Source organism: Vanellus vanellus, assembly GCF_965231255.1.
Source record: "Vanellus vanellus genome assembly, chromosome: 1".
In the NCBI taxonomy this organism is placed as follows: Eukaryota; Metazoa; Chordata; class Aves; order Charadriiformes; family Charadriidae; genus Vanellus; species Vanellus vanellus.
In genome coordinates this window covers 8,761,797-8,784,101 of record NC_138905.1, presented here as the reverse complement: position 1 = coordinate 8,784,101, position 22,305 = coordinate 8,761,797, and the positions used below count along the sequence as shown (strand labels likewise).

The 22,305-nt window shown below is 45.0% G+C and overlaps 1 protein-coding gene across 1 annotated transcript in view; it reads right to left on the bottom strand.

The window, feature by feature from the left end:
- Nucleotides 1–8,667, bottom strand: part of ELAPOR2 (endosome-lysosome associated apoptosis and autophagy regulator family member 2) — a 29,781-nt gene extending 21,114 nt beyond the window's left edge. Inside the window, exons 1-6 of the mRNA XM_082498364.1 lie at nucleotides 8,489–8,667; nucleotides 7,717–7,864; nucleotides 5,580–5,666; nucleotides 3,054–3,159; nucleotides 2,252–2,404; nucleotides 1,078–1,166 (exon numbers count right to left, since the gene is read on the bottom strand). Of these exons, the coding sequence (XP_082354490.1) occupies nucleotides 1,078–1,166; nucleotides 2,252–2,404; nucleotides 3,054–3,159; nucleotides 5,580–5,666; nucleotides 7,717–7,864; nucleotides 8,489–8,652 (747 nt within the window). The 5' untranslated portion in view covers nucleotides 8,653–8,667. The remainder of the gene's footprint in view (nucleotides 1–1,077; nucleotides 1,167–2,251; nucleotides 2,405–3,053; nucleotides 3,160–5,579; nucleotides 5,667–7,716; nucleotides 7,865–8,488) is intronic.
- Nucleotides 8,668–22,305: the final 13,638 nt, after the last annotated feature.

Sequence of the window (22,305 nt, the reverse complement as noted above, 5' to 3'; positions counted from 1 at the left end):
GCAATCTTTGCATTTTAACCATAGTAACCCAAACTATAACTTCTGCATTATAAAATCCCTTTATCAAGAAGCGATATGTTAGCAGAGAACATCACAAGTTCTGCGTTTTCTCCATACCAGCCTGGTCTTTGGAAAGTCCACAATTTCGCTCCAGCCATTTTCACCTACTGAGCAAATGCCAAAACCATACAGGAACTCTTCCAGCCCCTCTCCAGTCCCTCCGCATTACATAGAAGCAGACTGTGAACACTAACATGAGTCAGTCCTTGGTGTTACCATTTACAATGGCATCATCTCTCTGACGTCACCTCTCTTTGCCAAGACACAAGTTTTTTGACTTCAGGAAAAGGCTTAGGTGAGATGCATCACCCATAGCGTTGGGTGTCAAATTTCATCCGTCTTTGGGTCTATCCCTGAAAGGGTTTAATATCTCAAGACAAAAATTAGTTGAGTTCCAGACCTTAGAAACCCAACTGGCAAGACTTTAACCTGGCCACAGCTCCTCTTCTGGGTACTTCCACTCTTTGGTCCCAGCACTGCAATCAAAGATCCCTGAGGCCAGAGGCATGGGTACAGAGGTTGACAGGGGAGATATCACCTTATGAATTTGGTTAAGGGCTCTGAGAACATGACACTGTCATCCTGGGCATTCAGCTGCTTGCGCTCAAGGTTAGCCCTCATACCACAGAGCTGTTCAAGAAGTATTGACCAGCTTTGAACCTGTTTGAAAAAGAAGCTGTAAGAAGCCTCAGGCCTCAGCTCCTGGGAGATGTTATAAGCTGAGGTTCTTGCCCTTTGTGACCAGTGACCCAGTCAGCCTAATCACAAGTGGAAGTAGCTTAGCATTTCACAATGGCAGATCCCTTAAGCAGACATGTCAGACAAATTCTTACAGATGGATAAATGCTGGAGAGAAGGCAGCTAAAGGACAAGCCCAAAGCCTCAGAGAGGTTCAATGCTGGAAGGAAATTGGGAAAGCAGTTGGGAAAGAGATGCCTAGAAACTCTACCTTGCTTTCAAATCAAGAGATCACAGTAAGCTCAATGAGCTTAAAATAGTATCATGCTTTCTACTTACTTTTCCTTCCTTATCACACGGGGTATGGATCTGGAAAAAGTCTTTGTTTGTGCATGGGGGACGCTCTATACACGCACTGGATCCCTCATCTAAAAAGAAAGGATTAGGAACAGGATGTTACGCTAGCAAAAGGTCTCTGGAAACAACTGTAATGAGCTTAAAATCTGGAGATTCAAGTGGGTCAGCAGAAAAACGCAAAACAAGAATGAAAAATCAAACTCTTAATGGAGTCTACATGAACCTTCCCCTAAACTGAAGTGGGGGAACAGGGAAAATATGGGAAAATACCAGCTATGATTGTACTGTCGCGCTGAAATTCATTGATTCTGTATAACCAGGGAATCACGCAAACCCTGACCCCACCCCTTCACCTGCAAGCAGTAATTTGTGTAGTTTGCCAAGCACGGAAATATGTTCTCACTTGATAAGGAACAAAACCACTCTAACCCATTAGAAACTTCCTTACAACACTAGCCCAATTTTTCCTCTCCCCAGATATTTTTGCGAAATTCCCATTCCCACCATGAGCACAGGCACAGGTCCCCAAGCATTTCCCATGATCTGTAATAGCAGGTGTTACGGTTGATAATTAATTCTTCAAAAACTTTCTTATAACACAATTACAAGGAAGAAAACTGAAGACATTTTGACTGTGAAGAGTGGATTTTGCCCTTGTAATTTGATGATCACCAGCTAACCACAGCTGGGAATGCAGAGGACTTCAGGGACTACGGTTTGCAACTAGATCACCACATCTTCCAACCATGGGGAGGCAGGGATGGGCCAGGAAAGGATTTGGAAAAAGATTCCTAGAAACAGGGCAAGTCTGAAGGCAGTAATGAAGCCAGTTCAGGTCATGGCACACCGATAACACAGATTACCACGAGAGGGCACAGCACGACTATTATTATTCTTCAGAAGAAATGTTCCCTTCGAGGTTCCAAAAGATCTCTGTCCCTTTATGTTAATGTAAGTGATCCTATCCAAGATCAAGTGTGGGCCATTATGTGGCCCTCTAGAGCTTTTGGGAAGCCCCATCTTCATTTCCACTTTGCATATCGACTGGAGACTAAATTGTTGGAAAAAACATTCCCACATCTGCACACAGAAACACCTTATGACCTTACATCCTCAAGACACTTCTGGTTTTGCTTATCCCATTTGATTTATGTACCTGAATAGTACATTTCTTCGTTACACTTGGTGCACTCTTTAGCTCCTTTCTCAGAATAAGTATTTCTTGGACACACCTGGCACCCAGATGAACCTGGTTTGTCACTGAAGGTACCAGGCTTGCACGCGAAGCATTCAGACGTATATGCGACTCCTGTAAGATAAATTACAGGTAAAGCACTGAAATACAGAGAGGTACACGCCGTAACTACTGCCCACCTGCTTACACGGCAAAGCAAATCAGCTGGGTAACACAGCTTAAAAATCACAGACTTTCACCACTCACTTCAGACACTTTGGCTTTGCTGACTCATAATTTAGGATCTTTGCTCCTCAATGCGAGTCTGACCTGTGTAAGAACTTTGTATGACACTCCAAGTTTGATTACACTTAGTACAGCCCCAAAAGGACAATCCCAGATTAATTAAATCATTTAAATAGCAATTTAACTGTAACTGCTATGATATACATGTATCCATTTATCACTGTTGAGAGGCTTACCAATAAGCATGGTCTTTCTATAACACATTAAAGAAAACCTGTTTGTTCCTTTTTCTCTCTCTATTTGCAAATCCAGTCTTCTCCAGTAGACGGCATCATTTACCAGCTAAATCAATTTTTCAGCCTTTCCCTGACAGTGTGAAGTTTTGCTGTTCTGTTTCTGCACTTTAGAGGAGGAGACGGGACAGGGGGCTAAAAAAAAAAAGCCACTTCGGTGCTGTGGGCACACCAGTAGAAACAGCAGTTGGCAAAACACTGTGATGAAAGAGTGAGATTAGACCTAAAAGGCAAATATCACTTACCTTCAATTGTGATGTTTTTCACCAGAACTGGTTTTACTACTTTGGACCCCATGAGAATCCCTGTTGTTCTCCAGTATAATATATTGCTACCTGATTTCAGAGTTACCTGCAACAACACACGTGGCAGTTAGCAGACATCCCCTCACCAAGAAATTGTCATATTTCTTACTTCCATTACTCAGATTTCTTGCGTCCTAGCAGCAATCCTGGATTTTCCTAAGTTTCTTAGTGAGTCAGGAATAACGGGGAGACAGCTAGGCAGATGCTGTAAAGACATCTCCGAGGAGTGCCAAAGTGTGCTCTATAAAAAAGCTTCTCAACACTCCAGTTTTATGGAAAAACACCAAGAGCTGTTTCTGACCTTGTAAGCAGAACAGGGGGAAAAAAAAAAAAAAAAACCAACAACCTGTTCCTGCCTTTATCCAACTCCCCCTGGCACTTGGGAACTTTAGCTCTGTGTTCAGATATAGTCAATCAGTTTGTTTTTAAAGCCTTGACACACACTTTCATAAAGGAACCCAACATGACCCAGACTGCAAAAATCCAGTTTTGTTTATAGACTTTAAAAATCAAGCTCTGCCTGCGCCTAACGCTACAGCATCATGATCAGTAAGCCGGGCACAAGCCGTGAATGTCCCCAGCAGCAGTCCCATCCCTCCTGCTCACTTCTGACCCTGAACAGCAGATGAGATGCAGAAAACAACCCAATTTCCAACTGCTTTGACCTACTTTGTCTCTGCAGCGTGGTTCCGCAAGCGGCTGCACAACCCCTGTGCTGGCACAGGAAGGGTGGTGGGTTTGGTGGCACCATGGCTGGGACAAGGGGGAGGAGGAAGGCAGGACCACTTCTTTCAGCAGCAGCGTTGATGCCTGCTGCCTTCAACTCACCTCTGTAACTACAGTATCCCTCTATTTACTAAAAGCAGCAGGTTTACCAAGACCCTGCCTGGCCTGCAAAGCTGTACCGTATATACCAGCCCAGTGCAAGATGCCTACTGCCAACACAGTGATAACGGCCCAAAGCTGCTATATTTTCACACAAAAAATATAAAAGGGATAAACTCGACCAGCGTAAGGGTCCAGGATAATGAGATTTACAGCAGTGCTGTACAGGCCTGGATGGACCACAATTTTTGTTCTCCAAGGACCAAAAGTCCAAAAACTCAGCAAAGTGGAGATACAGCATATTATATCTCCCACTCCCCAAACACCTACTATCCAGTGGGCCAGAGGAGAGGTGAGTTACCGCAGGTAACAGCAGAACTGGGAATTATCAGCAGAACTATTGAATTAAACATCAGGTTGTGTGGTGTAGAGATACCCAACATCAGCTCTGGTGCAGCAGGACCAGCATGCTGAGAGCAGAGGCTGCAGCAACTGGAAAACTGGGCTCAGAGAAGCCACCATGACAGGATTTGCAATGCAGACAAAAGCCTCGAGAAGAGCTGGAACCATCATCTCACCCAGCTCACCCACCTGGCTTCAGCCAGGCATCCGAGCAACCTTCATAGTCAGTGGAGACACTTGTACAGCCCGGATAATGAGCTCAGATGCCACCATCTCCCATGCAGACATTGTCTACATCTCTCAGCTCACCCAAGTCGATGCCCTGGACTTGGAGCTACCTCTCAGCCCATGCCACTCACCCCTCCGCGCTCATCTCTCCTCCCTCTCGACATGACTCGCACGGGGCTTGCACCTGAGCTAACAGGCACTGCCAACCAGACCTGGCTCGGGAATACGGTTTCTCCTCCAGGAGGATAAGCAGCCCATGGAAAACAGAGAGTGGGATGCTGTCTGTGCCAATTAAAAACCTTTTTCTTCTAGCATAACGTCACCTATGCTGAGCCTTTGCTGGCATGGCTCTGGGAATTAGGGTCTGATGGTATAGCGGCAGCCAGGCGTCACCATGAGTTGGTCTACACGTGGTCTGCGCGCCGAGCAAACTCAGCCAGCTGGGTCACAGGCCGGCCAGAGGGCTGCTGCTCCCAACATAGACATGCTGCTATCAGGGCTGCAGGAGCCACCCTGGCGCTGCCAGCTTGCTTTTCAACTGGGTAAGTCACCACAGAGCACAAGCTGGGGGCAGTCCAGCTCTTCTGCACACACTTGAGAACAAAATGCCCGTCCTGACGGCCCCCACATCCGCACACCGCTCCCGCCGCTCTGCTGAGCGACGGGGAATAATCTTGTGCTCTCGTGAGCAAGCAACTGTTGTAGGAGATTTCAATTACAATCATGCAGAGTGACTGCGGCGTGTGGATTTGCATAAATCTCTCTAACCTCATAAAGCACTCGATTCAAAGCCCAGGGAAATCAATACAAAGTCTTGCATCTATATCACTTGCTCTGGGATCAGCCCCTCAGAGATCCCGGTGGCTTTGCTCTCAGTACGAGGAAAGTTGTGTTTCTTCAAATGCATTCACAGGATCCGGCCCTCGTTTGCTGTTTGCTCAGAGGAAATCACAGACATTTATAAATGGAAAAAAAAAAAAAGCTTCATGAAGGAATTTTTTGCACACTTACAGAATGAGAGCCCCATTCCCCGTTGTCTGTTAGCTTCACCCACTTGTCTGCCGTGGACTCCATCTCTTTGCACTGGTCATTTTGTATCTGTTAACAAAAACACAAGATCAGTGACCACAATCAGATGCATCTCTCTGTCAGCATAATGACTGCTGGCAGGGAATGATAAGATTCAGCTTTGTTCCTGTTGCCTACGTATTTAGAACAGCAGCTGCCTTACTTGTGGCAAAAAATCCCACCCTTTCAAACCCTTCTATCAGCTTAGCAGTGTCTCCAATGACCACCTCTGATGCAGATGGAAAAAAAAGAGCAGGAGGAGAAGATCTCAGCCTTGTCCTCTCGCTATCTGGTCGGACTTGGATGCTGAGCATCTTGTCTCGCCTCCTTCTCCTGAGCCCACCAAGATCCAGTTCTCTGAAATCCAGAGGCCAGGGGCTTCTAAGTCAGAGGGGAGGTAGGAGAGGACAGGCCAAAACTAGAAGACAAACTGCTTTCTCTGCAGCCAATATCTGCTATGTCTTTGGCTCCCTGCCACCTGACCTCACTGGGGATGAGAGTAATGCTATCAAGGTTGGGTGACATGCCATGGAGTATCTGCCCTGGCAGAGGTGTGAGGAGGATTGTCCCTCGCCCAGGTCCAGCACAGCTCAGCAGCCTTTCGGTGCTGCAGAGTTTGGTGCACAGCCTCACAGCGGTCCACATCTTTCTTTTCATAACTGTCTTCTCTGAAGAAAAAGTATCAAGTCCCTTTGAGGCACTCCACTTTTATTCCACTAGGGAGAAAGGCCACGTGAACACTTTCAGTTGACCTGGAGTCAAGCATCCCCCCGTCAAAGTTGCTCCACGTCAAGTCTGAAATAAGTTCCATAACCCCACATCCTCCAAAGTGTCTGTGCACTTAATTCCCACCTAGATCAAGAGCACTGAGGAAAAGAAGTGAGAAGAAGCACCTAAGCAGACGGTAGATCCCTATTTATCTTGCACAATCTGAGATACAGCATCTTGTGCCTCAGTTCCCATCTGCAAAAAGGAGATAAAAATATATGGTCTCTTCTCACAAGGTGTAAAGGGTTTCAATATGTAAAAAGAGCCCGGGAAGGGCAGGCTGCAGAACCACTGGGTAGCTAACAAGAAGCGTCCACGCTTCCTTCCCACGTTTGAGGACATCTCCTTCCTTACCCTCAGACCAGCAGTGCAGTCACCTGCTCTGGGAGAGCCCAAAAACTTCACTGGTTCCCAGCAATCTGCAAGCCACTGCCACTGAAATGCCACTGTCCAGAGCTAACGTGCCATTGTTAAATATGTTTAAGCACAAAGACATGCTGGAGAAAAAAAAAATGGACTTCATGTTAAATATGATTTCACTGAAATACTGAGGCTGACTAGGAATTATTTACATGGGCATTTCTATAAAGGACTGGACGACTCACTGCTTCTTGAACAGGGGATGATAAATTTAAGGAGGTGAATGAGTGGGATATGGATAAAAGTAATAATCAAAAAGCCATTTTCAAAGCCAGTGCTCAGAGAAACAACAGATTTGCTCCATTGCAGGAGCAGATCAGTCAGTCGGTCAAGCAACGGGAGCTAGGATCCATAGTCCTGGTACATTCATCTGACAGCAGAAAGCTTATTTGCTGCTTTCACCCCCTGAAGAAGGCAGGATAGCCTGATATAAAACTGAAATGGCTAAATAATATTGCCTGCACCATCTGTTATCAAAGTGCAATAGCAATCTACTGCACTGATGTAGCAGCAAGAAGGTGCCTCCAACAGGTTATTCTTGTCTTCCTTTCCCATCTCTGCTAAGGAGAAGGATACTTTGCACTTTTCTCCAAGCACCTATCACCAAGAGTTGCCTTGCAAAAGGCTTCACTAACAGGGGCAGTCATGACCCCTAATGGAAAAATCCCAGCACATGGTAGATAGCATCAGTTTAGCCTGAGTTTTGAAGATGAAATTAATTCCCAAAAGGCAGCATAAGTGGCAGGAAAAAAAAATATATTTTTTTTATCTTGTTCAACAAGCTATGGACATATGGGGAATGTAAAGGGAGGAAAAAGCTGTTTCTGACAGTCTTTATCTGGATTGAATTCTTACAATATCAGGTTGGATTCAACATATAAAAAGGCCTTACAAAAAATTCAAAGAAGATGTTGTTGTCAATATACTGGTATTCGAAGAAGACAGAACCGGATTTCTTCAGGTGCACAGCGTAGATGAGAGAAACTGTACAATCATCCCTGTTGGACTCTATGTAATTCCCTCGAGGTGTCCACGAAGAGCTGATGAACATAAATAAAACAAGCCTCAGCTGAGATCACAGGCATTGCAGAGACTTTTCTTACACTATTATACAAAAACTTGTTACTTAATAAAGAAGGCAGAATCCTGCAGTAGCTGAATGCAGTGAATTTATAACTTTATTACTGCATTCCCATTTATGTTTCATGTAAAAATAATACCTACCATTGACACTGCGCATGGAAAAAGATATGGTACTAGAAATTTAGGACTCAGCCTACATAGGAAAGGTTTACTATCCACAGGTCCAACATACTTTCAATTATACTCAGAAACAGCCTTCTGCAGCCACCATGGGTCTCGAAACAGGCTGTGAAAGTACCTTTTCGCCACACTTACTGTATCATGACCCTAGAGCTTTCCAGCTACAAATAAGAGCTGCTCCAGGCTGGTCTTAGAGTCACTAGCTGCTGATGAGCCCAAGGAGACCATGATGACAGCAGAGAGGCGGCTAGAAATTTCACTTCCTAGCCACTCTTGTTTGCCATTACTAGGGCTGGTTACCCCTGGAGAGCTTAGGTGAGCCATTAAGCTGTCTTTGTGCTGATGACCTGTCTCAGGTTCACCCATGGCTGCATAATCCAGATGCAAAGAGAACTTCTTACTTGTTGCAGCTGTCGGCTTTACTCTCAGCTGAGCCAACCGCTGTGTCCATGAAAGTCGCCACGTTGGAGAATCCTGCCGGCAGCTCATCCCACTCGTCAAACTTGATCCCGCTGCCCAGCGAGTAGGTCCCCTCTGCACATTTGCTGCATACTTGGTTCTTCATCTCCAGGTACTCACCAGAGGCACAGGAGAAAGCTGGGGAGACAAATATTTCCACCATGTGAATGGAGAAATTAATCCTAATTAATTTCCATTAATTTTTTGCTGCTTAATTAATTAAGAGTGAACTGTCACTAAAGGGATCCAGATGGGAATGTTCCCAGCCCCAGGAACACAGGAGCTGAACTTCCAACATTGACTGCAAAACTGAGATGTTCACCAGTGCCTGTTTTTTCGCTGATGTGGCAGCACTGAAACCAAATCTCCTTTGACGGCTCCTGATTTGCAGCTTTCCTCCATTGGCAAAACAAGATTTAGAAATGAAATCTCTACCCACAGACTGTGTCCAAAAGCAATTTGTGAAAATGAGGACTTGTAATACAGTTCTCCTCACCCTTGCTCACCCACCTGTTACACCTTAAACTCAATTAAAATCACCAGCACCTGAGAGCCAGAGCAGACTGGTATCACCCACCTGTGTGGCAGCTAAAGAGAGTGCACAGAAGCACGTGCTGACAGTAATATAACGCTACAAACCTCGTCTGAGAGTTGCAGACCTAATCCAAGGGTCTCCACACTTCTCCTCAGGTGGGCTGCCTACAAAGCCTTGAACATCTTGCCCAATAGACCAGGTGGTCTTGGAAAAGATCACCAACAAGCCTGTGTCTTGTAAATGAGGATCTTTGACGGGGGTGATATTAGCATGCTGAGAAATTAAACACTGGTTGCCAGCAGAGCAAAGACAGTACTTAAACATATGTAACAAGAGGAAGTACAATTTAAATGAAATGTTCACAAAGTGCTTTTTTTGCTGATGTCTCTAAAATCACTTACTCCAAGTAACTACATGTCCCTTGTTTCAGCCCGATCACATCTCTATCTGCTAAGGGAAGAATATTCCCATTATACAGAGGAAACCTGACAGCAGCTGAAGTCCTGTATGCCCGTGGAGCCCCGTGTCTCTGCCGGGAATCATAACTCCTGCCCAGATGTTGATTTCAACGGCAGACCACCCCACCTTCCCCCAGCCCTATGTGGCACCACGTCCTCTCTGAGGCTCAACATCCCGGATGGAAAACAAAGGAGCGCTTTCTGCAGAACATGACATTTCCTATGTTGCTTGCAGATTGCTACACTTAACTGTGCCAGTCTGGTCAAAGCAGGATTCAGAGCAACGCACACAACTCGCATCGCAAGAAATGCAATGTGGGGTTTTTTTACTGTTGCATGCACGCCCCGTTGTGCAGTGACAGATGCTTCATACGCCCACTTTGAGAGACAAACTCACTAGTCTGAGAAACCAAGGTCTGAGGAAACTGAGGACACGACCAGACTGCTAGCCAACGCGGAGAAACTGGCTCAAAACAACCGACGCCAGTTGAAGTGGCAGCATACGCTGACGTTTTTCTAACTGCAGAAAAACTTGTTTGACCATGAGTACTTTGATAAAGACATGTTTGTGTAACACCAATTTCCATCTGAATCCAGCTGCAGTTCAGGCTCCCATTTCTGCGCCAGATCCCGCAGCATTTCTTTGTGTAATTGTCCTCGATGGGCAGCACTGGAATGCAGATAAAAGGTCCGCTTTGATGGAAAAATCTGCCAAAGGGTCGTTTTTCCCTCTTGGCCGTATCAACATACTCTGAACTTGAACCAGTGAACTTCAAGCCAACAAATCTTTCTCTAACCCCATCACGCGTTGGTGACAGGCCAAGAAGGAAAGTGGGCAGGAGGCTAGCAGGGATGGAGCTGGGGTGAGTATAGGCAAGTAAATCTCGCCAGAATGGATTTCAAGCAAAAAAAAATCCCCCTTCGGTGGGGGTAAGTGGTTTTCTGTAGGCAGCAGCGCATGGCAGAGTGGTAGGGCCCACATCCCATCTGGCTACCTCGGCCCAAGCCATAGGATGTACCTGCAGCCAGGGTCAGGAGCGCAGCTTTTTTCAGAGACGTGGAGAAAAGTAACGAGCGCTTCCCCGTGTGTCTGAACTGAAACCACACACGGTACAGCTTTTCACATCAAATGCATAAAGGTGTCCTGACTCACTGCTTTAGCGCTATTAATTAATCCTGCTTTTTTTTTTTTTTTTTTTTTCTTTTGAAAGGTGCAGAGAGAAGCCATCAGGAAGGAAAGTAAAAAAGCAAGCTCTGTCATGACATATTTGAATCCTTTAACAGTTTCAACCTTTTTTTTTAAGAAAGTTAAATAGCAAGAAAAGTAGAGCACTGCTTAACCATGCGTTCCAGATTTGTGAATTTCAAATAAGAAGTCAGTAACCACGAGCACTTCACTGCCATAATGAAGACGCAGAAGACAGCAGAGCCTCCTCTTCCATTGAGGTGAGATTGAGCGGAGACTATTGTTTTAACCAAATTAATATCTTTTAACACCTTGCAACCTGATCATTTTAGAGAAGAAAGTGTATAAGAGATCAGGCGGGCTGCCACGCAGGACACTGCCATCCATGCTCACCTTCCAGAAGAGAGAGAAGCTTTTTTCTCACTTAGGTGGGAATTATCTTCTTTCCCTTTTCTAAGAGTCGTATTTCAAAGGCAGCAGCATTTCCCATCAAAACACATACGTCTGCAAGCAAACTAGCTCTGAGTGTGCCAGCTGCTTGCCAGGTTCAATTTGGGGCTGAACGTGGCTAATGGCAACACAAACCACTTTCGACATTGGAACAGATGCATCGCTTGGTCTCGTTCCAGGCAATCAGGAGTGGCTGGAGGGGATGGGGAGGAAACAGTGTTTGACAAGCACGGAGATGGTCTCCTCTCCTCGCACCACTTGCTCTTCCAGCAAGGGAGGAGACCAAAAGCCAGGCCAAACCCTCTTTAATCAAAGCAGCATCAATTCAGGAGTCCATCCCAGCTGGAGATGGGCAGGTTGTGGCTGTGCCCAGGGGGACCCTGCAGAGCAGATGTCCCCTGCGATGGGCGAGGAGGCACGTGCCCAGAGTGGGGACACGGCACAGACAAATGATCCGTCCCAGGGCACTGGTGCTCTGCCTTGCTTGTGGGTGCTCCATCTCACTACGACGTAGCTGAGCACAGATCCAGCACTGACCAGCAACCGCAGAAATGGTTGATGTTATCACAGCACCACTGTGTTTGTGGGGGTGAGACACGCAAGATGCTGTCAACAGGAAGGACAACATCACCACATAGGACATTAAGGTGCGATGTGAAGTTTCAGGAATCTAAATCATATATTTTAGGTGTGTACTCTGATCTGTCCTCCACTAAACCCTCCCTCTTGCTTCAGACTCTAGAGCGAAAATTAGTCTCCTGGCTTAGAGGCAGCCTTTCTGAACACCATCTGCCCCCGGCCCCAGAGCGCACTTGTTTAAGGATTTGATCATTAATTTTCAGAGAAAACATCTCTATTGAATAACTCCTTACATGTCTATCCTGTTTCAGAATACAGAACTAAGGCTGCTAAATCACGTAGACAATTCTGAAAATCTTTTCGAGAATCGACACTATTGATCCTGTTTGGACATCACTATTCCTCTCCCTCCTGACTGCAAACTTTCCTATTACAGCTTTCAAATATCAGGTTGGGTGCTACACACCAACTTACACAGGGCAACGCACGTGGTGAAGACTGAATTCAGTCTTCTTTCTTTCTATGAAAAAAACTATGAAATGCATTAAGAGGTTTCATGACTTGCCCCATCATGGGCATTTTTAAAACTGGGAGAACATTTTCAGAGGTAGTTAGGAACGGCATGACATATTGTGGTGCGGGACACACTGATGCCTTCAGTAGCTCCAGTGAAGACGATACAATTATTGGTGATCTGTAGCTGTAGCTTTCTTAAAATAAATACAAAAGGAAGAAAAAAAATGTTTTAGTTTGTACTGGGGACCAGTCCTGGTCACAAAAGATGCTATAAAGTACTGTTAGATAGACACAGCCACTGGCAGCCACACACATTCATACACGCGTGCAACAAAGCTGACACCAGATTCACTTCATAAAAAATTAACAAGAGCTACAGTACTAACACCCACTGAAAACAATGTGTAAGTCTTGTCAAGCAGACCTCATTTCATTCTTTAAAGGGATTACAAGTCGCTTGATAAAGGTGACTGAGAGGGTGTAATAGACTTAGGGGTTCTAATACAGTTAACTTAGTTTTGCATGTCATTCTGATGAAGAACGTAGTACCACACAATACCAGTAAGGCACATCTTAAATGGATTAAGGACTGTCTGAGTAACCGATCTCAGACGGGGCTGTCGGTGAGAAACCATCACTGAGCGGGGAGGAACGGGGCACTTCTGCCTGCCCCGGGACTGAGTCTGATGGCTGTCCACATTTTTATCAATGATCTGCAGGCAAATGGAAAAGGAACAGTATTAAAATTGGCAGGTGAGAGAGTAACAGAGTGATAAACCCTGAAGCATCACAAGTGACTTGGACCTGTTGGCAAGCCTGAGCCCACTCAAAGTCTGCAGAAGGCAGAAACGTACCCCAGAGAGCAGCAAGCCTGATGGGTCAGAGTGGACCCACCATCCATCAAGAGCATCACTGCCAAGATGTGCAAAAAGGCACTAGTGAGATCTGTGGATATTTTTAGAGGTGGAGGTAGACATGCGTAGGATGAAATGTGTGTATTACATGCAAGAAGATCATTCTAATACTGAATATAGTTGTCAGTCGGCATTTTTAAGAAGTCAATGCTAAACAAAAGGACATTAAATGCTTTTACAATTAGGGATAATGTCTTGCAGAGAGAGATCTGAAGTGCTCAGTCTATTTAGTTTATCAAAAGAAGATTGAGAGTCAAGCATCTCCAGGAGGAGAAAACACAGAATCCCACCGGACTTTAATCAAGTAGAAAACTGCATAAGAAGAACTACCTTCTGGAAGCTGAACCCAGGCAACTTCACATTGGAAATAACACACACATTTTTAATAGGAAGAATGACCGATTGCTGGAACAATCTGTCATGGCATGCGATGGACCCTTTGTCTCTCAAGTGCTTCGCACCATAACTGGACACCATATGGAAGAAAAACTCATGCCAAATACAAATTATCAGCCTCACCATCGGCCCAACTGGATGCATTTTAATGGCCTGTGAGGTCAAACTAGTGAATCTAATTAATCCCCCTCCTCCTAGACATTGTGAGTCGAGAGAGATGGTATCTTACCTCCCTCCTGGGACACACCATCATGGGGCATCCTGAAGCAGGAGCCCTGCCCACTGTGTAACCACTTCCAAGGAGCCCTTGCAATAGATTACTTTGCAAATCTGATAGCACTTTACAATCACTTTGCTGACATGGAAACAGCTCCCCAGAGGGCAAAACAGACCATGAACAGGCTTGCCTCATTTGCCCTTTGACTGCAAGGCTCCAGGATCACATTCTGCCTTTTAGTACAGCTGTGGCCCTCCCAGTGATTTTGGTGGACTAGAATCAGTTGGAACATTTCCCTTGTGGTAACTGACGCTAACAATCTCACGTTGCTTAACTTTCTGATGCTGTGGGTCGGAACAGGCTTGTCGTGAACACAGCTGGACTAACAGAGTAGATCCTCACATGCATATGACTACTCAACTTCTGAGGTCTGAAACCTTCCTCTGGAGTGTTTTCTCATTTCAAATATCTCCGACATATTGCTGCCCTGTGAGAGGGATAAGAATATTTGTGATTTCACCAGAAGAGTAATCAAAGCTGCCTCAATGCCCTGCATCCTCCAATATCCTATCCTCTAACCCATATCCATCCTCCAACCTATAATATATTCAACTGCTTTCCTGTTATGCAGCCCTGGCCACGCAGTCTTAACACCTTCCCTTAGCTACCTTCCCATCCCACACCACTTGGAGCCGCTACTTCTACCTCTACTGCTCTTCTCAGCACACATTTTTCTCCAAAGATTTCTTACTTATGACACCTAAAACTATTTCAGCTCTTCTGTTTATTCTGTTGCCACTGAGCATGTGCACATTCATGTGTACCCTTCTGTTCCCCCCGCTTCTCAATACACTACAATTAAAAAAAAAAAGAAAAAAGACACAGGACTGGATTTCTCTAGATTATAACAACATTGGAAGGGGGTAGCAGTGAAGCAATTCCACCCAAACCAGTGCAAATGCACAAGGAGAAACAATCTCAAACACTGGCTTTCTATCTCTATCCCCTCCATTCCTACGTTGGTCCCTCCATTCCTACCATAGGTCCCGAGGGAACTGGTGGATGAAGTTGCCAAGCCACTATCCATCATATTTGAGAATTCGTGGCGGTCTGGTGAGGTTGTTCGTCCAAAGCCCCACCGCTTGGGGTTCAGGTGAGATGCTGCCATTGCCTGCAGGCAGAGTCTGGGCTGAATTATCTCAGCCTCCCCTGGGCAGAGGTGAAAACTATAGCTCAGGAAGGAAATATGAGGTTGGCAGCATCCCGCAGCTGTCCCTCTGAACAGCTGCTGGGTTCAGCAGACACATGCCACAAAGCTGGAGGAGAAGATGTGGCCAAGGACAAGTACGTAGAGGCATCTGTTCAGTGACACCCTGCGACATTACGGTCCACCCAACACAGAACCAAGGACCAACCAAAATACGGGATGAGGAGAAAAAAAGAAAGCCAAAGGACGAGAGGAAATCATTGCTTCATTATTAATGTTTCCTATAATCTCAGCCAGCTTCAGAATGTCTTCTGTGAATAATTTATACAAGGCTTCTCCAATAGGCTGTGAATAATTGATGTTCGTTTTCTTCAGTCATTATATCCCAATGTGTTACCAGGAACCAGACTGAATCTTAATTTAAGAAAAAAAGTCTGTCAAGCCTGTTTAGGCTTGAAATGAGTTCACACTGAAAGCTGATGTAACTTGGGGAAGATTACCTGCTGTGGAAGAGACCCTCCCTTTTCTTAAGAGCAAGTAATTTTTCCTTTTATCCAAAAAATGACAAAATAGAGCAGTGCTTTCTCCAGTTCACCTCTTTGACAGGAACAGTACCATTTTCCCCAGCTGGCCTGGCACATACTATCACTTTTTTATTATCACTTTTATTTCATCATTTGGACGCTGAAAGGTATGGTTTGGGAATGGGAACACTCAATAATTTCATGAAATTGTGGTGTAGAGTGAAGGAAGGCAGTCGTCACCAAGAGGTTAGCAAGCACATTTGCTGTCGGGGTTACAACAACCATCCTAATGGCTCAGCAGTGCAGATGGCAGGAAACATACCTCGAGGTGAGTGAGTAGCTCTCCAGGCCCTGCTGACTCCATCGGGCTTATTTTGATTGCTCACCAACCAAAGTGGTTGGTGCAAATGGCTTCTAGTGCCATTGGAGATGTCCTCTGCACACCCACACCCACAGAGTGCTTGCCCCTCACCCCTCTACCAAGCCATAGCAAACCTCAAGGTCTTGCCAGCTGCTTTCCTGTTCAAAGAGAAATCTTCTCAGAGGAAGCTGTGTTTAACTTACATAATTACACTGTGTACACAAATAGGGTGAAGAAAGCATCAAAAGACACTAAGGCCAACCTTTCTCTTGGAAGTCTCAATACACAGATCAACATGCAGTTCCCTGTATCTCTTCTCCAGGAATTACACAGAATCACAGACTGGTCAGGGCTGGAAGGGACCTCTGGAGATCATCCAGTCCAACCTCCATGCCAGAGCAGGGTCACCTACAGCAGTTGCACAGGACGGCATCCAGGCGGGTTTGGAATGTCTCCAGAGTGGGAGACTCCACCACCTCTCTGGGCAGCCTGTGCCAGTGCTCTGCCACCCTCAAAGTAAAGAAGTTCCTCCTCATGTCAAGATGGAACTTCCTACGTTTAAGTTTGTGCCCATTACCTCTTGTCCTATCACTGGGCACCACTGACAAAAGAAAAATTAAACTCTGTGGATTTTAATTTGCACTCCAATGCAAACTCTTCTGCTTTTTTAACTGTTTACCTAAAAGAATCTATGCTTCAAAAAAACAACAATGGGACTTTTTCTACAAAGAGTGTATTGCTTATGCTCAGAGGAAAAATTCTGGAGAAATTACTTGTAAAACTGGGATATCTCTCAAGATAACAATACTCATTAGGAAAACATCCAGATGGAAATGGCATGGCAAAATGTAGCCTTGAGCCTCAGTCCAATCGAGAAACCTAATGCATCCATAGGACTCACCTACCTGACTCGAGTTAGGAACTTGCATGCTCTAAGAGGAATAGGAACAAACATCTGCCTGAGTGCTTTGCTAAATCCCATTCTCTTAGTGGTGACTCTCAGACTGTGCCATGCACCCCACTGCTGGCTAAACACCTTTGCTACATGACAGACTCGTGTTAATTCCTGAGTTTCAGGGTGTTCCTCAGAGCAGCCTCCGCTGCTGTGTGCTAGTCCCCTCTCCAGTGTGCTCTAGTGGGAAAGCCTTTCCTTTTCCTTTCAGAAAAGACACAAAAAATTTCCTAGAGATACAAAAGAGATGCGGGTGAAGCTGAGTTGCCGAGTCCTGCAGGCCATACCCACAAAAGTGCCTTCATGACTTTGAAGTCTACCTCTTGCACATCTCGTTGTTCATGTCGGAGATGACTCCAGAGACGAGTTATATTATGTTTTTCTCTGTCAGACTTCTTTAATTGCTAGTTAATACATGACAGGCTAAGGGCGAAATCTATAGCATATCAAGAAATTCTCAGATTCCCTGGATTTCACGCCCACTACGAATCCACTTTTTTGGTACTTAGGTTTGAGAGAGTAAACTTCCACATGGGACTCTCTATGTTGACAGGCAGCTTCACGGGAACCATATGACTGTTCAAAAGAGCGGGGAGAAGGGAAGGTGTTAGTCAAAATGAGGGAGGAGATCAGCATATACCATTCGAGTGAGCAATCTCAAGAATGGAGGAATGAAAGGGGAGATCCTCTGATACAGTTTTTGAACAAAACAGTACTTTTCTACAGCTCAGGATACCCAACAGCATCTGTCACTTTATGTAAGCATATCTATGTGCATATGTCAGGTCTAAATGACATGGTTAAACACCAGCAGCCATTAATAGCTTGACCTCATTGTTTCTTCCAAGGTGAATACCTAAAGAAGCAATGTCTGAAGGACATCAAAAATTAAAAAAAAATAAGCACATCAAGGTTGATGAAGACAAGATCCAGGGCTTTCATGCCATGAGAAAAAATGAGAATGTATACATGCTTAGTTCTCAGAGCTACGCTGATGTCACCATATTTCCTCCCTTCAGTTGAAACAAAGAACTCCCAATCATTTCAAAGCCCATTAGTGAGACCAGAAAATAATCCTCAGTGAAAGTCAAACAAAAAAGGAAAAAAAATCTCTCTGATAATTTGTTAGGATTCATATTTTTGCTTCAAGAGGCCATAACTCTGGAATGATTTAAGCTCTATGAAAAGTAGTTCTTACATATGAAGACAATGACACTGTGGTGATAATATTTTTTTTATTACATAGCAAACTATTTTGAGATCATATAAAAAAATGTGACTTTGTAATAAATAGCACCATTTTCATGGGAATATTTGTATGTACATTCATATCCACATGTGCAATAATGTAAACATTAAAGAAACTATTAAAACTTATCATTGCTATTTTCAAGTCTTCCCCAGCTACATTTCAAAATTCTAAATAAAACTCCGGAAGGCCCAATTCTTTAGCACAAAGACTACACAGAATTTGCCTGAATATGAATATATTTGACAATGAACAGATGTAAACTTTATGTCAGAAGGCTGTAACACAAGCACACAGGTTTTGCCAGATGTATAACATTCATTTTATATTATCCATCTACACGGACACGTATGTGCACACACCATATGTTATAAAATTTGCAGATGCACACTGACTTCAAGGGAATTAAGAGCAGACCCACTTCTTACCTGCTTGAGATATCCAATCTTACCAGAGATTGAGAGAACATCAAACTCAAAACCTTCTATTTAAGTTTCCTGTTACGAAAGCAGAATGTTAAAGCCCCTGCAGATCACTTAAATTGCCCTAAAGTGTGATAAAACCTGCAAGCCTTAACAACGTCTTTGCCCTAATCGTGTCTGAAGTGCACTGCAATTAGCAGGAAGATCCATATCTCCTCCTGCGGTATCCTAGGAGCAGATTACACAAGTTAGAATAAACTCAACAAACACAGCTCAGTAGCAATAAATCAGGACAAATTTTGCTCTCAGTAAAGTCCATCGCCCCAGTAAAGTCCATTGTAATTAAGGACAGTCTATTCTCTGAAGTCAGTGGAGCTTTTCTCCTGCTTACCTCTTGGCAGACACTCAACGTGCCTCGCCTCAAAACTGAAGCACATTTCTGATTTCAAAGAAGTTGCTCCCGCCTTAGTGGCACCAGGTAAAGGAGGAGTTTGTTAAGCAGAGCCATTAATATCGACAACAACGCGCCATACTTGGTCACATTCTTCCATATTATCAATATTTTTTGTGCCTCCTTTCTTAAGAAATCTTGCCAATTATAACTGGCACTTGGATGCTGACTGCGACTGTGACCCTACCAGCACTTTCTCGCCTTGAACATGGCAAATTCAACTCCTTTTGAAATTGCTCTATTACTCTCACTACAGTTTTGTTATTATGCACATAGCACCACTAAAATTACCAGGTATTTATGAGATAAGGTGCAACCTATTCTTGTTTAGGATGGCAAAAAATAACTCATGTTCAGTGGAGCAAGAGTTAGTAATAAAAAAAGAATTCGAGGTAAAAATGTGAGCCCTTTAAGACCTTTTTGGTCACAAACTCTGCTGCCAGGAGCGCATCAGTGCACCTGGGCATAATGAAGTCACACTCGGAGCCAGACATTTGGGTTGTACTGGAGTGAAGGGAGACGAAGGAGAGAGGAAGGAAAGGAGACGCGGAAGGAAGGAAGGCTCCAAATTCAGACTTTTAATTTGCGGGTAAAACACGCAGCATATGCTCAGGCTGGCAGAAAAGCCTGACTGTGGCCACCGGAGCAGACTGCAGCGCAGTGTCAGGGGGAGCGCGATGCCAAGTCCTGCTGCCACTGCCAGGCCCCGAAAGGTCCCCATTAGACAGCGCATACAGCCCCCACACCAAAGCGAAGGGTTTTCAATGATACCAGCCATATGGGGGTGCAGGCACGGGCTTAGCCCCGAAAGCAAACTGCTCCCACTGACTGCCATAAACATTTTCCATTTAAAAAGCCAAGCACTCTGCCCTGATGGCAGTGATCCTGATCAGCTAAATTCCCTCCCTGCTATCAGACTCATGAGGAGATCAGAGTGAGATCTGTGGTAATTAAAAACGAACGAGACCACATTAGTTAAGCACATTCAAGTTGCAATGGAGTGATTCGGAGGTCTGGATTTCCCCATCTGCCACCCCCCTCCATGTGTGTACCCCACCTCCAAAACAGTACCGGGAAGATGCCTAAAGGGGACATCTTAAACGTGAAGCAGAGGAGAGCCACACAGAGCAGCTTTAGGAGTAATAAATATTGTCTTTTTCCTAGCCAAGATCCTTGCTGCACTTTTAATCATAGAACCATAGAATCATATAATTGCTGAGGTTGGAAGGGACCTTTAAGATCATCAAGTCCAACCATTAACCTACCCTGACAAAACCACTTCTAAACCGTGTCCCCAAGTACCATGTCTACCCTTTTTTTAAACACCTCCGGGGATGGCGAATCCACCACCTCCCTGGGCAGCCTATTCCAATGTTTAATAACCCTTTCAGTGAAAAAAATGTTGCTTTATATCCAATCTAAACCTGCCCTGACATATCTTGAACCCATTTCCTCTCGTCCTATCTCATCCTAATGTGTCTCTTTGCAGGATCACTTGCAACTGTGATGTGCTGGGGTCAAAAATAGGACTCGTCTCTGAACAAACACAAGCAGGAGAGAGGTGGCCGACCTGCCTGGCATACCCATGCCGTGGCCTGTCCAGAAGCAGCCTTGAGGTCCCACACCGCACCCAATGACAAAACGCAGGCTGACACCCTGATGTGGCGTCTGAAAGCGGCAATGGCCGCAGCCTCACAGGGCAAGCAGGTCAGGGAAAAATAGAGGGGAGTGAAATACAAAAAGGGGTATGTTGTCCCAGTGCGTTGCAAGCGAGCTACTGTGCTGCACAGCTGCTCCTGCACCTTCCCTCCCACATCTGGGGTCACTGCAGAGCAGGACCTCCGACAGCATCACAAAATACCCATCATGGGAGGTTCCTTCTTTCTTCCTACCTCCCACGTGGATGGTAAAGATGTTGTGGGGAAGCTGGCAGGAGGGGAAGGTGGTCTCATCACACTGCTCTGTGCTCAGGGCGAGATAAGGTAAAGAACCTTCATCTAATACCCCGGTCATAGAGCAGTCAAAAGCTGACAGTCCTTTCTACACTGAACCCCATGACTAATTCTCAAAGGACCCTGTCTTCTCTGCAGGTAAACGTTGCCCATTAAGTTTTTGAAGACCCAAAAAGGGTAAATCCTGGCATGTTTCAGAGACTGCAGCCGTTCCGGGGAATGCTGGCAGTTACTCTCAGCGGGTCACAGTCAGCTGTGCTTTGCAGGTCAGCGTGTGCTTCAAAATGCAGCAGAGCACAGAGATGCCCAACCTAGTTTTAAATGAGTTCATTCGAATGAAAAGCAGCAAAACACAACATCCTGAAAATGAGCATGTCTCAAGACAGCGACTGAGCTCCAGTGCCACAGTTAGATTGCTCCAGATATGTGAAGCACCTGAGCTAATACATTTTTAGCAATCTCAAGTGTCTTTCCACTCCACTGGAGACCGCAGTCTAGACGTATTTACAGAGATGATTGGAGACATTTAACATATTGCTACACCATCTTTCGAATTCCTAGTTTGGGGACAATTTAAAGAGAATGACTGCTGAGCATTTGGAAGTGGGAGAGATTGGCGCAGTATTCTCAGGATCCAAAATTAATGACAGCCTGCAAGTCAATTCTGTTTTCAGAGAGCAGTAAAGATCAATAGCAGATATTCTCAAGCAGCAGGCACTTCTGAACAGATGAAAACAACTGCAAACAGTACATCATGAAGTCAGCAGCAGTGGCAGATACGTTCCAAAAAAATCCATGTTATCGCCCAGATTGCTGCATATCCAGTGCCCTAACTGCCACCAAGGACCACTGAGGGCTCTGCCAACCTCAAGAAGACAAAAAAAGCCCCAAGAGCTCATGCTGCTATACATTAAACCCTTTTTTAAGAGCAGAGACATAGCTGACTCAGCTATATCTCAGGGCTAGTAGATACCAACCAAAACTTCTGAAGATAACAGATCTCCAAAGCTGGAAATCATCCTGCCTGTGTTGATTGCGCTGTGGTTGCCAGCTCTGCATCTTGAAGGACTGAAAGAGATACCTAAGGGATTCCAGGACTCTACCACATGTCAGGATGAGCCCCAGTGTCAGGATGCTCTGGTGTAGGGTAGGATCTACAAGATGTAGCAGAATCTGAACAAGTTTGTAGAATGAGCAGAAAGATTCATCTCAAAGGATATGCCATACTTATAGTATTTCTTTATAGGCCTCAGGATAAAATAACTCTAGACCTATAAGAAAAGGAAGACATCCCATGGAGTCATTAATTACTCAGTGAGATGTGTATGCAAACCCTGGCCAAGTCTGTAGCACAAGTCTCACTCTGTACATGATCGACTGAGAACATGCG